The sequence below is a fragment of the Nomascus leucogenys genome, chromosome 1a, assembly GCF_006542625.1.
Source record: "Nomascus leucogenys isolate Asia chromosome 1a, Asia_NLE_v1, whole genome shotgun sequence".
NCBI classification, from domain to species: Eukaryota; Metazoa; Chordata; class Mammalia; order Primates; family Hylobatidae; genus Nomascus; species Nomascus leucogenys.
In genome coordinates, this window is record NC_044381.1 from 54,072,603 (window position 1) to 54,087,063 (window position 14,461).

At 43.2% G+C, this 14,461-nt stretch overlaps 1 protein-coding gene and 1 long non-coding RNA gene across 5 annotated transcripts in view; one reads left to right on the forward strand and one right to left on the reverse strand.

The window, feature by feature from the left end:
* The window catches only part of LOC100587624 (TLE family member 4, transcriptional corepressor), a 151,698-nt gene extending 140,161 nt beyond the window's left edge, over positions 1-11,537 (reverse strand). For all 4 annotated transcript variants that reach the window (XM_030809596.1, XM_030809592.1, XM_030809590.1 and 1 more), the window contains exons 1-4: positions 10,476-11,537; positions 9,521-9,618; positions 8,376-8,439; positions 7,135-7,179 (exon numbers count right to left, since the gene is read on the reverse strand). In XM_030809596.1, the coding sequence (XP_030665456.1) occupies positions 7,135-7,179; positions 8,376-8,439; positions 9,521-9,618; positions 10,476-10,520 (252 nt within the window). In that variant the 5' untranslated portion in view covers positions 10,521-11,537. The remainder of the gene's footprint in view (positions 1-7,134; positions 7,180-8,375; positions 8,440-9,520; positions 9,619-10,475) is intronic.
* Positions 11,538-12,469: 932 nt separating this feature from the next.
* LOC115835766 overlaps positions 12,470-14,461 on the forward strand; it is a 65,304-nt gene continuing 63,312 nt past the window's right edge. Inside the window, exon 1 of the long non-coding RNA XR_004030791.1 lies at positions 12,470-12,556. This is a non-coding gene — a long non-coding RNA (uncharacterized LOC115835766). The remainder of the gene's footprint in view (positions 12,557-14,461) is intronic.

A 14,461-nucleotide genomic window follows, 5' to 3' on the forward strand; every position in this document is an offset into this window, starting at 1 on the left:
TTCTCTTCTGCTTATTTGATGAACCAGCTAAGAAAATCCACACCCTGCCCATGTGTCACCCCTGGATGGAATAAGGGTTACACATGCAGCTCTCCAGGGATAAGTTTTGGCTCAATGATATAGAAATAGCAACAGCCTGGCATAAATGCTGGGTAAGTTCCAGTGAAAACAGAGAGGGTATATAGATCTGTGGTGATGAATGCCAGCTAAATCCCTCTTCACAGATAGAAAACAACTACCACTGAGAGCTATTATTACTAAGGCAAAGACAAAACAGCTCTAACTTTTGCTTTTGACTAAAACTTCTGAGGCCCTTCCTCTTTAGAGTAATAATTTCATAAACTGTTTGCAGTATACTTACTTTGAACAAGTTCTAAGCCTTGCAAACTGTCATTATCAGTGTAAATACTCCGTTGCCCATGCCTAAATGTGCTGCCCCCCTGCTTCTCTCCAACAGCCCAGCTTACAAAACTGGTAATAACTTAGCTAGTATAGGACACTGAATCTACCACCATTGCTGGAACGCTGGAGTCGTTTTAAGAGGGTGTGTAGAGGGATCAAGAAAGTGCCTTCTAGAACGCACATCCCTGTCCCTCTTTTCTCTAGCCACCAAATACATTATTGCTGTCCAGAAGTGGTAAACCAAACCATCAAATCACATCAAAGGCAAAAAAAAAAAAAAAAAAAGCCACATTAAAACAAACACAAATAACTTATAAATGCATTTTTTAAACATTTAATTCCCAACTGGTTTCCTCTACCTATCTTATAACACAAGAAAAAAAAGAAGAAATAAAAAAGATGTATTCTAGGAAAGCAAAGATTAAATGAAGAATGTGAAGAACAGTGGGCTGGTGCCTGTACTGTCTCCTTCACCAGTGCTGCAACAGCACCTAGAGATGTAGCTCATTAGTCCAGTCCATCATTCCTACACAGCTCAAAGTGATATATACCTAGATACAAAGAATTTTGCCCATCAAAATAATAAATAAAAATAAATAATATCCAGCAGGGATTAAGGGGCAGTAAAAAGGAACTATCCTTTTGTTTGAATGCTGCAAAGAAATTCTTTTAACAGTAAAAGCAAAACATCTGCCTTCATTTAAAACTGAATTGTGTGATTTCCTGCATCTACGAACCTCTTTCTAAACTACAAAGAGGCTACAAAACATCACATTTTCCCCTCCCAGCTTCCCCCTTCAAAAGCCCACAAGATGGTGATTAACAAACAGCCCCTTGTCTGTAGGCACTCTCATAAGCCACAGGAAAAGATAGAAGTTAAAGAGAACAAGTTTGTAAACAAATGAGAAATTGGTTGCCTAGGGAGGAAGCAAATTCCATCTTGATAAGCAAGCAGCTCTCCTAGCCCATATGTGGGAGATTCCCAGTGAAAGCAACCTCACCCTCTCACCCACTGAAAGCAGTCTGGATGCAGAGGGCAGGCTGAGCCATCCATGGACTCTAGGAAGTTGCAGAGAATCCCCCAACTCAAGAGGTTCTGCGTATGAGCCTAAAGTTCAGGGACTCTCTATTCCAGGAATGAACTCGGGCCTGAATCTCTAACCCATGGCAAACCCATCTCCCAGGAGATATCCTCCCATGTAAATTTATTTGAAGTCCTGAATCCACCAACTATTAGCTGTATCACCTTGTGCAGAGCTGACCCTGTTTAATCAACTTTTGACTGGATGTAATCCCTGTCTTAGGATCATTATGAGAACTAACGATAAGAATTTTGGCAGTGTGCCCAGATCAGTGGTAAGTGCAAGCCAGATATATAATAAATGTCTACTTCTATTGAAAGGAAATTCAAATTTCACTCAAGAATCACTGCCTTAGGTGAAAAATCCAGATATCCTCCTATGATATCTCTAGAAAGACAAAAGAATCCATCATGGGAGAAGGAAAAAGGGAACTCCCCACAGTATTCGGAAAACACGCACCCTAAAACATACACACACCTTAACAGGTTAAATTTCATCCTCCAGATCTGCTTCCCGTGCAGGTGCTGTGGTAAGTAAAAGGACAGGTCATTGGGTCCTGCCCAAGGTGCTTCCACTTACTTATCAACTGCCCTAATACTAGACCTTCTGAAGGGTTTTGGGAAAAAAATCTAATTTAAAACCTACACTCATTTAGATTTACTAAACAGGAGTAAATGAAGTTGGCCTCCTATTTTAAAATGCCCAAATGAGAGGTAAAGGGGAAAAAACACCACCAATACCCTTCACTCCGTTAACATTAATTGTGGAATATTATCAGCATGCAAACAATCTTAAACTAGAAAAGGTGGCTTTAAACCTTAATGAAAACCAAAAACACAAGAACCCTTCCCACCCCCACACGATCTTGTAATTGTATCTGAAGTTTATGCAGGCATCAAAATTTCACTTGTCATCTTTGAGATTTTATAATCTAGTAGTATCCACCCACTATTCAGGCCCTCTAGATTGTTATTTCCTAAGATAAAGTTCTGTCAGGAAAATCTTCATTTATTAGTTACTTTCAGCTAGAACACCCCATCTTCGATGATAGTTCACTCTCATTATTATACAAGAGTTCAATTATACCTATCTCTGAAAAAAAAAAAAGGCACTGGGTAAGAATACAACAGACACATTTGTGCCTCTATACTGAAACACCTACTCCTCCATCTACTCTTCTAAATCTAAGAGTACACAGTAAGACAGAATATGTGCAAAAAACTGGCAAGGTTCAAAAAAAAAGTTATCATAAGGGAAATTTGGTCTAAAACGAACTTTCAACAAACTCCATAGCAAGCAGTGTCCCCAAATAAATTTACTGCACCCTAGAATCAAGTACACTCAAGGCTAGAATGTCATGCCAGTCATATATTACTTCAATCTCAATAAATCTCTTCTTACTCTCCAAATCCTAGCTGCTTTCTAAAATAGTTCACTAAAAAACACCAACCTAATTAACAACAGCTTCCTCTGCAACAGTGGCCTTGATTTCACTTATTTACACATTAACTGCAGCCTGCTTTTGGCCAATCCAGTCTATTCTCTGTACCATGCCGAGCCTTTTATCTGCCCTGGACAGCATTTTCTCCAGCAGATGAAGTAGATGCCGATTGATTTGCTGTCGAGCATGGTAAATTAATAGCAACAAATTGCTGAGGGCCCGTCTCGCTGCTCCACCATGCTTCGGCAGTTTTGCTTTATTTGCTCCATGATGGGCAGCAGTCGGCCTCTTCAAGTCAATTTCTTCTTAACAACCTGCAATACTTTTCAATGGTGAAAATAGAGCTGTTCCTTGTAAGTCAGAAATCAATATCTTATTGCCCTTAGAAAATGCTAAACAAGCAGTATTGGCAATCCACTTGGTACTAGAGGGTATCAGATATAATGCAAATCCATACTGCTTCCCTCCTTGTAGTTATTACAGTTTGCTAAAAGGTTCCTAATGTCATTTATCATCATTTACCATCGACCAAAGAGGCTATGATTATGATATCCTATCAGTTGGCAAGGCCCTTTCATTTCTATTCAATTAATATTTTAGCAGCACTCAAATGGTTGTGGCCCAAGTCTCGTAATAAAATGTACATGGCTTTAAGTGAAACAGGACTTTTCTTGCTTTGATTAAATATACATACATATATACACACACACACGCATACACACACATAAAAATACACACATAAAACATACATAAATGCGCAGTACTTACTTTCAGATTCTATGTGTTTTAGATTTCTAAAATTTCCTGATGATTACTAAAATTCAAATGAGGAGGTTTTCACATCGTAGAATACTAACTATAAGGAAGTCATAGATGTTCTCATTCTCCCCTTTTCAAAAGACGGTATGTTCATCTCCATTTATAGTTCCTATAGGTTGAATTCACATACCTACTGTTCCTAATCTATATCCAATACTCACTTTTTAGAATGGTAACCACTGCTGTCAGAGTCCATCAGTGAGGACTTCTTTAATGACAGCATTACAGGTGAAAGATGGGAACAAGCAGCATTTAGTAATGCTATCAACTCCATGCATCACCCCACTGTGCCATTTAGAAGCCACCAACCCATTTAGAAGCCACACTGTATTTACAAAGAAGAACAATCAGCAAAAAAACTTAACAACTAAACCCTGGGTCAGCTGTCTCATACAAAACAAAAAACAAAAACCACACACTTAGGGAAATCCTTAGGGAATAAGGGTCTATGTTCTTTCATTTTTAAAAATTCCATTTTGAAGATGTCACACTAAAACATGTGCCATTTCTAACCATGTCCTATTTGTCATCTTCACTTTTATGCTAGAACTTGAGACAGTGGCACAGCATTAATTCCCATTATAGCCTAGAATACTTCATCCTAACTTTTTTATTTTGCTTCATCTGCTTAGCTCTATCAATCCTAAAGATTACCAGAAATTTAGATTCATATTTTATGTTCCAATTCCATGTCATGTCACCAAGTTCCCCTTTAAAAAAAAAAAAAAAATCCACTAATTCTACCAGACTAATGCTATTTACTCAGTTACCAAAATTTAAATTAATTATGTTCTCAAACATAATTGTTAAAAATTGGCAACATTATGCAGGCTTAATTAAGATTAAATCCAATTTACTAAATGTACTTTAATTGGTACTAATTACATTAGCTTTCATTTCAGAATGACAAATTCCCCATAGGTTTCATTTTATAGTTCTCTATCAGAATCAACACAGGGTGACTGATGATGAGCACCACATAGAAAGGGGAGGAGGGAGAATACCGACCTCCACCCTGTTTGTCTTTGCTTCATACTTTTATCTTTTTATCAGTTTGCTAAGTCACAGAGTCATGACTCCATCACAACCATCATTTTCTGTTCCAATGAAAAATTTCTCTAAAAATAAATATTCTGTGGCCAGCAGCAGCCAAGAACAACAGGAACGTTAACCAAAAAATACACAAAGGTTTCAAATATCAGGGCCACCAATTACTAGGGTACTTCCAAGGGCTCCCGGGATTCCTACTCTTGAACCCTTTGAGACACAAATCTAATAAGTGAATAAACCTAACCCGATCTTGAGAACTAGGCCCAATTATGCCGCAGGGCAACTTCCCTGCATTATTGCTGCTTTCCATTACAAGGGTATCCAGCGAGTACATCTGGAAGAGAGACTAAGAGGAACTAAGGCTGTCTGCCTAGGAAAACAAATAAAGACAGATATGCCTCTACGCTTAAGGGGGAGAAAGAAAGAAAATATAATAAGTAGGTGGTTTGCAGGGCTGTCTGTATTTCATAATGTGATAAACTGCCCTCAGGATTCTTGATATGATTGAATTTAAAAGGAAAAGAAAAAAAGGGAAAATGTACTGTTCTCAATTTTAAATAGATGGCATTTGAGGCCAGCTGGACAAGATGACAGAATTATAGTGGTATAAAATGTGTAAAATTAAGGGATCTCACATGCCCCCTCGAAAAAGAAATACATACGGCCAAATACAAGCTACGTGCCTGTTAGAAATGTAGATGGTACAAGGAGAACAGGAAACTAAGTGGTTAGGGTAAACAAGATACAGAAGGAGAAATAAAGGGACTAAATTAATCATCTGGTCCAATCTTTAAAAAGACACTAATTAATTTTGGGGAGTGGGGTGCAGACAAAAAAAGAGACATACACAAGATCCAGACCTCAAAGGAAATGTAATGAAATAATTAACAAACAATATCTCTCACGTAATTTATTCCTGTAAGGTAGAACTAAGAGAAGTCCATCCACAAGATTGAACGGATTTTGTTTAAGCAGAAGATATTTACATTACTAATCTAAACAGAAATGACAAAGATGCCAAAATAAGAATTTAATTTCAACAGGTCATTCAAACTATACTATAATGCTAATATTGACATAACCAAATAGCATACAAAGTAAAACAGTATCTGAAATTAAAAGTCCTCAATGTAAGCAACGTCTCATTTTTTTCCAACTTTTTGTTTTCAAATACTGTTCATCAGATTGCCTTTATTGTCTAACAGCCATCTTTTAAAGATCTACTATCTGGGATATTCTGAGCATGTAGAAAATAACTATACCCAAAAAGGAATCCATAAATAGTGAAGACCTAATAGTATGTGCTCATTTCATATTTTCTCAACTTAGAAAGTAATGATATCCACCTTGACCATAAATAGGAAATGAAAAGCAGTAAGTTTTCCCTTGTCTTTTTCCCAGCAGGCAAACACATACACACCTATTCTGAAATGGCTGATGAGACCTGAAGTGCTTCCACTAGGAGATCACTAAAAATAAATGCTTCCTAGAGGAATTACTATTGCCAAACAATATTTTTTATATATATATGTATATATATTTGTGTGTACCTATATATATAGAGACAGAGATATATATATATACCCGCTATTATTCTTCTGTCTAGGAAATTTAAGCCAAACCATTTTATTCAGTCTCCTGCACAAAAAGAAGACTGAGTCGTATCTCTCAGTGCTTTCTAACTAATCATTATCTTTTTTTATTTTTTTTTTTTTTGCTACTGAACTAATTGCTAGATTTCAAGACCCCATGTTGAACCTTATCACATCCTCCTATCAGGCTCATTTACTCTGTACAAATTTTGGAAGTAACGGTTATAGTTCTTGGTAAGACCCAACTAAGTAGCCTCAGGGGACCAGTACAAGGATTTTACATCAATTTCTTTTGTAGCTCCACAGATTTCATTTTCATCCTCCCAGCTCACCCTCTACCCATTCTTTCACATTAAGCCAACGAAGGCGCCACACAATTTTACTTTTTAATATTTTCCAAGGAAAGCTCTTTCACAAGACAAGTTTGCAATGCCCAAAATACATAAAGCAACTCTTTCAGAAGAATAACATGAGGATTTTAAAATTTAGCATCCTGCTGTTGAAAGTGTACAGGGTTTAATATGTATTCAGACTTTTTAAAATAACATTTTTAAATTATAAAAATTAGGATAATATGAAAGAAAGATGGGGAGCCACACATGAAAAAACAGCATTTTCTTCACTACCCAGTCCTTTAAATACAGGTAGCCACAACGGCTTGCAGAATAAAACTGCAAAACATACAATTTTCTTTTCAAAGTGTACCAGTATTACTGTCATTTAAAATGGTTATGAAGAAATAACTTACCTGCTTGTGCATTTCTATATTCAACCCATAGGACATTTCATAATACTGTCAAAGAAGGAAAAGTAATTAAATGCATGACTTTCATCAAACAGTCTTCCTAGTTTGTTCAAAATGCCCCAAGTAAATCTGAAACAAACATAAAAGCCTCACCTAAACCAGTATCTTCATATCATCTACACCAGTAAATCAAGAGCCCATCACTATCTTTAACCATCTTAAGACACAAATTCTAAGAGAAAACACACAAAACTAAGAAAAATTAAATTCAAACACAGCATTCTTAACATCTTCAGTTGTCTTTATACATCCCAAGCAGATGCATCAAAAAAGTCTGATGAAAATTTGGTATCCTACGGACTCTTAATTCCTAGGCACAGCAGGCAAGTTAACAGCAAAGAATGCGTTATACAAACGCTGATGTTTTGAAAGGAAGGTTGGAAAACGTGATGCTACTTAAGAGTTTGATTTCTGATTTGTTAGTGTACTGCTCATATTCACATATTCAAAGCAAAAAAGCTAGACAGAAAAATAAATGAGTAGGTTATTCTGGAGCTTTCTTGGACAATCATAAAAATATGCTTCATAATACTTCTGTAAAAGCAGATCTGGTTTTTTGAACGTGTAGTATAACTGGCATAGAAATTCTGGCAGAACAAATCAGTTATACAGGATACTACAACATTCCTCAAACCAATATAACACTATAGAAACTGAAAACATACAAATATTAATGTAATAGTAACATAGTGAGAAAATTTGAAAAATTGTCTGCTGTCTTTCCTTATCCATCACTCCTTTTCAAAGAAATAAAATATTATTTTTTAATAATGTCTTTAATAATAAGACATTAAAATGTTAACAGCATACAGAAAAACTGGCTAAAATTGTTTGGAGCAAGAGCAATAAAACAACAAAGAAAGCCACTAACACAAAAACATTTTTGCTTGTGACAAAACAAACAAGGTTTTGTTTTTATTTTTTTTTTCGATGTGTAAAAACAAAGCACAGAAAATTATACCCCATGTGCCTGAACTTTCTGAAAATTCCAATCAAAGCCAGTTGTCAAAGGCAAGTTATAACATCCTAGAATTACAGGTTGCTAATAGACATATTCCCACAACTTCAACTGCACTGGCAGGTTGACTGTGATCTATCTTGCAGCCTCCAGCGATTTAAACGTATTCTTGTTTTTGGTATTCCAAACTAATAGGCACTTTGAATCTGTGACATGGTTTTCTTACCATGACATAATGCCGCTGCATCTCTGTCTTCTCACTGGCGAGTTTCTCACATTCCAGCTTCAGACTGTTCAAGACATAAGATACTCTAAGTACAATGATCTTAACATCCTTCAACTCTTAAACACATATTCTAAATCTCACCTACAAACAACTAAATCAACAATCTTAAATAAACACCCCCATCATTATGGAAAGGGAAAGGGGAAAGGGGTGGTGGGAACCAGTCTGTACTTGCCCCTTCAATAAGGATCATATATGTGGTTTTTGGTTTTTAGGATTTTTTTTTTTAATTAAGTTTTAAGGAAACAAATCCTCTTATCAGCTTAATTCAGGAACTTCCTCCAGAATTGAATATTCACTTAATAAAACAAACACGAAAATAAACCTCAATAATGACTGCACATACAAGCACAAATAAGTCCTCCAAAACGTCACAAGGGAGTTTCTTTAATGTTCTACAAAGAGATTAATGAAAATATGAATCAAGCATGTCTTATGAATGATGTCTTGTTTTTTTCCCTCCAAAACACACAGACAAGTTGAATACCACCACCCAGGGGCAAAGTGCCAATCGGGTTCAGTGGCTTGTTTTGGTTCTTGCATTTATGAAATAACAATTAGGCATCATTAAAAAGCCAGCTAAAGAAAAATGTCTCAAAGGCACCCTAAGTCTAAAAATCGTCTATAAGATGAAAACTTTTTTTTTTTTTTTTTGCATAAAAGTAATGAAATCGCTCACTCCGACTTCCCCGGGCGCTCAGCTCTTCAGTGGAATGGCAGAAAGAAGTGAGAAGGAATCAAGTCCGGAGTAATAAAGAACCAAGGATGTCAAAAGGCCCCAGAATCTTCCCAACCTTTCATTCTCCCGGCCCCAATAAATCAATATCGAAAGTTTGGCCTCAGCGTTTTCCAAGTCTCCCCAGTTTCGATTGTTCTGCCTTCTTTTTATTTACGGTAGAAGAAATGTTTAATTTATTTACACCTGCCTAAGGAAGGAGGCCTTGATTTGCCCTTTCTGCCCACCGAGAAAAAAAAATAATACCTTTGTGACGCCCCCACAAAAAAGGAGGAGGGTGTTTGTGTGTATTTGTCGGGGAGACAAGAGCTAAGCAAACAGGAGGATCAGCTAAAGTCAATATCGTTACCTGTGGTATTGAGCCTGTAAAAACTGAAACTCTTCCTTAATCCGATCACAGGATTCGGAAATTGTAAATTTAAAGGGTTGAGCAGGCTGATGCGGTGCCTGAAGAACAACAATAAAATATTTAATTAGCCCACATCACAGGCGAAGCAGGGAGACGGAGAAAACATACCACGCGGCGTTAGCGGGGGGTGAGGGGGTCATCGCGCACGCAGGCAAAGAGCGATTAAAACTCTCCTCCTGCAACCCTCTTCGCGCCCAACAGCCCAGGCAGAGGCTGGTTTCGAGGTGGTCCTGGGGCCCCGCATACTCCCGCCCGCAGGCCCCCGCGCCCCGGACCCCGAGGGTTCGAGCCCCGTCTCCCCTCCCCGGCCAAAGACGGGCACCCAGGGACCCGCGCGCCGCGCCCACTCCCTCCTCACCCGGAATCGAAACTGGCCCGTCGGGGGGACCCGCGCCATGGCGTCGGGCTGCGGTCAGGCCGGGGGAGGAGGGGGACGGCCGCCACCCTCTCGGCTCGTTCGTTCGTTCGCTCGCTCGCCCCGGGGGCCCGCGGCGCCAGGGGCCGGCGTCCCGCACTTCCGAGCCGCAGCCAGCCCAGCAGCGCCGCCGCCGAGGGCGCCCTCCCCGCCCGGGCGCGGAGTCGCGCCTCCTTCATCGCTCGCCACCCCCCCCGAGGAGTCGCGGCGCGGGGACCGCAAACGGCTCGGCGCGGCTTCCAGGGGCTTCAAAGACAACAATAAGAAAATGGCTACAACTCAATTGCCTCTCCGCACCCCCTCCGAGGGCCACCGCGCCGGGGGTGGGGGTGATGGCGGGCGGGCTGCTCCTGGCGCGGGGCGCCGATTTCTGGCGGCTCTCCACGCCCCTCCGGCCGAAAGACACAACTCGGTGCGCAGGGGGCGACGCGGGGAATCCCCCGGCACCCGGCGAGCCCGCGCCCCGCCGCCCGCACTCACCGGGTGTCTAGTCTGCGGGTACATCTTGCTCAGGTCGCGAATCATCCAAGCCGATTTAGTTGGCTGCGCTCGGCAGAGGCGCGCGGCTCATTGGCTTTAATGGCCCCGAAGAGGAGGCGGCCGCGGCAGCGGAGGCGGCTAGCTCGGTCTGAGGGGCGGCTCGGGCGGTCCCGGCCCCCGCCGGGTCTCGCGTGACACGGGCGGCAGGAACGCGCGGCGGCGGCTGGGTGCCGGCTGCCGGGCCGCTCCGCATTCCCCGCGGGCGTCACTGGTCCGTCGCGGGCATTGTCCGGCGCGCGTCTCCCAAGGCAACGCTCCGACGTTCGCTCCGCCGAGGCGCACCCGCCGAGCCCGGCGCCGCGGCCGCCGCTCACCCGGCCGGGAAAGTGCGAGCTCCGCGCCCCACCGCCCGCCGGCAGCGCCTCTCGCTCGCTCTGCGTCCCACTCCAAACTTTTTTTATTTGTCTTTTAATTGGTTGTTATTCCTCCGAATGAATGATCTTTCTTCTTCCCTAAAAGCAAACACAAACTCCTTTGGTTCGGAAGAGGTCTCGGCGGTGCTTTTTGGTTTCTCTGGAGATTTTTTTCACTTTACAGCAACGATCTTTTAAAAGGCACCTTTTAGCTTCTTTTACCACATCTCATTTCCTTATTTTTCTTCCTTCCTGTTTTCTTGTCTTTTTTTTAACCCCAAATTGAAGGGGATTATAAAAATAAAAGAGTGAAACGCTTGCGGCTTTTTTTTTAATTCTCTCTCCTTTCAAACTCTGCGAACACCACCTCAAAATAATATACAAGTGTGTGAGAAAGGGGGAAGAAAGCAGCCAACAACCCAAACACCCGCTCAGAACAGCTCTAACAACACGCTCTGTGTAGGTGACTTCTTTGACCAAATTTAGCAGCAGCTAATCATTAACATTCTGATACATATTCACAATCTTCCGCGGGGCGGCCGCGCAGCATCCCGGGAGATGTAGTCCTCCCCGGGCGACCCTGCCTGAGAATACGGCCATATTGACTACAATCACCGGCCCGCCACGCGAGCGCTCTGGGGAGCTCTCCAAACGCCCCGCCCTCCCCCGTTGCGGTAGGCGTCTCCAGCAACCAATCAGAGGTGGCTGAATATTAATCGCCGTTCTGTGTTAGTGCCCATCATTTCACTGCTGACAAATGGCAAGCCAGCGGGGAGGAGCCAACCCAGCTGAAACCCACGTGGGGGCCGGGCGTCGCCTGTAGCTCCGACCAATTAACGAAGAGGAATGAGGTTGGCGGAGGCGGGGCGGAGATGGCCTGCCCAAGGCGGAGCTTCGCCTTGGCTGACGTTCCTTAGCGCGAGCGTTCGAACCGGAGAAACATTTGTTCAGCTGTCAATCAAAGTAACGTGGGGCTGGGAGAATCGGCGGCTGCTGCTGTTGCTGCTGCCCTGGCTGCATCTTCAGAATTAGGTGTTGGTGGTGGTGGCGGCGGCAAAATAAAGAGGGTGGAGGGGGCAGTGAGCCTGGGGGCTGGTCAAAAGATCTCCTTCCGAGTCTCGTCCTCCCGCCCACCCGTCTCCCAACCCAGACACCTTCGGCCCCTCGCTCCGCAGCCGCGCTAGGAATGCGGACTAATTAGGGTCCAATGTCTCCTTAAAGAGACAAGCTCGGCCTTGTGTAACGCGCCGAAACCCCTGTTGAGACAAGAGGGGGAGGATCACGCTGATCCTACTTCGTTCGGTTCACATCAATTTTACGCGCCGTTGGAGCCGGCATAATTTTCCGTGTGAACGCGGACTCGGTCCCCTGTTCTTGTTTAGAGCCAGAAATGGAGTCGCGAGATGCTGGCTGGGGCCGGGGCCGCGGGGTGGGCGGGGAGCTCGGCCCTCCGAGCCCCGCGGAGGCTGTGATTGCCATTTAGTTCCGAAACAAGCCTCCCTCCCTCCACCCCCGGAGGCACTCGGAGAGAAAGCGCATCCCGACGCTCCATCGGGGGTCGCGGGGCAGTAACCGTGGGGTCTCCGGGTGGGGCTGAAGATCCGGGAATCAGAGACGCTGGATCTCCAAAGAAACTTTGCCGACTGGGCCACGTGAACCCCGCAAATGGTCGGTACTGAACAGAGCAGGCCGACAGGGCACGGGTAGAAAACGCCCCTGCGCGCCCTGGGACGTTGCCTCCCCCAGATCAGTGCCAAGACTGCGCCTCTTTTTCCCGCTCTTTGGAGAAGCAAGTCAAGTTTATCCCCGTTAAAACAGAGCAGGGTGCCACGCGGTCCCGAGAGATGGCGGAAAGGTGGGGTGGCCCCAGGGACAGATGCTGGAGGAGGAGAGAAAGGGGCAGCCATGGCTGAGGAGGGGCACCCCTAGGGAGGGGCCTGGGAAATGGCGGCGGCCCCCGTCAGTGCACCCTTCCATCCTTAGTCCGTGTCCAGCTGGAGGCAGCGCCCCAGTTCAAGGGGAGGCCGCTGAGGCTCGCAGTCTTTCCTAGCGAGCGTCTAATCTTGGGGACAGGGAAAAAATTAGGAAAAAGTCAAGAAGAGTGTTGGCTAATGTAACAGGCTGGGTTTTAGATGTTTATTTCTAGGCGTGCTTGCCTACTGTAACTTGACCTGTTGGCTGAGATGGTGCCCCTGGTTCGGCGTTAGTGGAAAACTATTCTTCTTAATGATATCCCTTTCCTCAGTGGACGACTCAGTGACTTAATGTCCAACCTAGCACGTTCTGTGAACCTCCTTCCGTTCTGGCCCCTGTAATGAGCTGGTGCAAACGAAGGCTATGGTAGTCTTCACCTGCCTCTAATTTCATACTAAAATCCCGGAGCCAAAGTTCACAGAATGTATCAATTCGGCAAATATTTTCGCCTCCATCCCCAAAATAAGAGGACAGAGAACTCCTTTTGACAGTTTTCTGAACCTCTGCTGTTCCATACCTAGCCACATATGACTGTTAAGCACTTGAAATGTGTCCAATTCAAAATGAGATGTGCTGTAAGTACACATATATGTGGGATTTTGAAAAAATTAATGTGAAAAAACTGCAGCTCAATAATTTATAATTATGTCAAAATTGTGATCACATTTTGAATAACTCAGTTAAAAAATTTGTAAAATTAATTTTGTCTGTTTCTATTTATTTATTTATTGTATTGATGGGCGTCTTCCTGTGTTGCCTAGGCTGGCCTCAAACTCTGAAGCTCAAGCTATCCTCCTGCCTGAGCCTCCAGTGTTGTTGGGACTGCAGGCACACACTGTTTTTGTTTTTTTTTTTTTGAGACAGAATTTTGCTCTTGTTGCCCAGGCTGGAGTGCAATGGCGTGATCTCGGCTCACCGCAACCTCCGTCTCCTGGGTTCAAGCGATTCTCCTGCCTCAGCCTCCCGAGTAGCTGGGATTACAGGCATGCGCCACCACGCCCAGCTAATTTTTTGTATTTTTAGTAGAGACGGGGCTTCTCCATGTTGGTCAGGCTGGTCTTGAACTCCTGACCTCAGGTGATCCGCCCGCCTCAGCCTCCCAAAGTGCTTGGATTACAGGCTTGAGCCACTGTGCCCAGCCTCTTTTTACTTTTTTAACTTTATTCCTAGAAAATTTGAAATTATGAGGCTTACATATTTCCATTAGACAGCCCTGCTCTGAAAGCTTCCCAAGAATCAAAAGTGAGAAGACTTAGTGATACAATTTGTACACGAGGACAGCGAAGTTTCTAAGAACACCAGCAACAACCATGTTTTATTCTAAGGTTGGTTAGTTGCTTACTCCCACTAGAGGTTTTCAATGGTTTGTGAAATCACCCACAGTGCCTCTCTAGGAAGTTCCATGTTCTCTATTTTAGACAGAATGTTATCAAGTTCCATGAGAACAGGGACCTGGTTGTGTTCACAGTTGCACTCCAAACGCCCCAAATTATGTCTGCCATCACTATCTGGTAGTTGGTGCTCAGTAAATATTTGTTGGTGGCATTAATGAATGAATACTACATTGCATCCTTATAGGAAGTTTCCACATCATTTGGG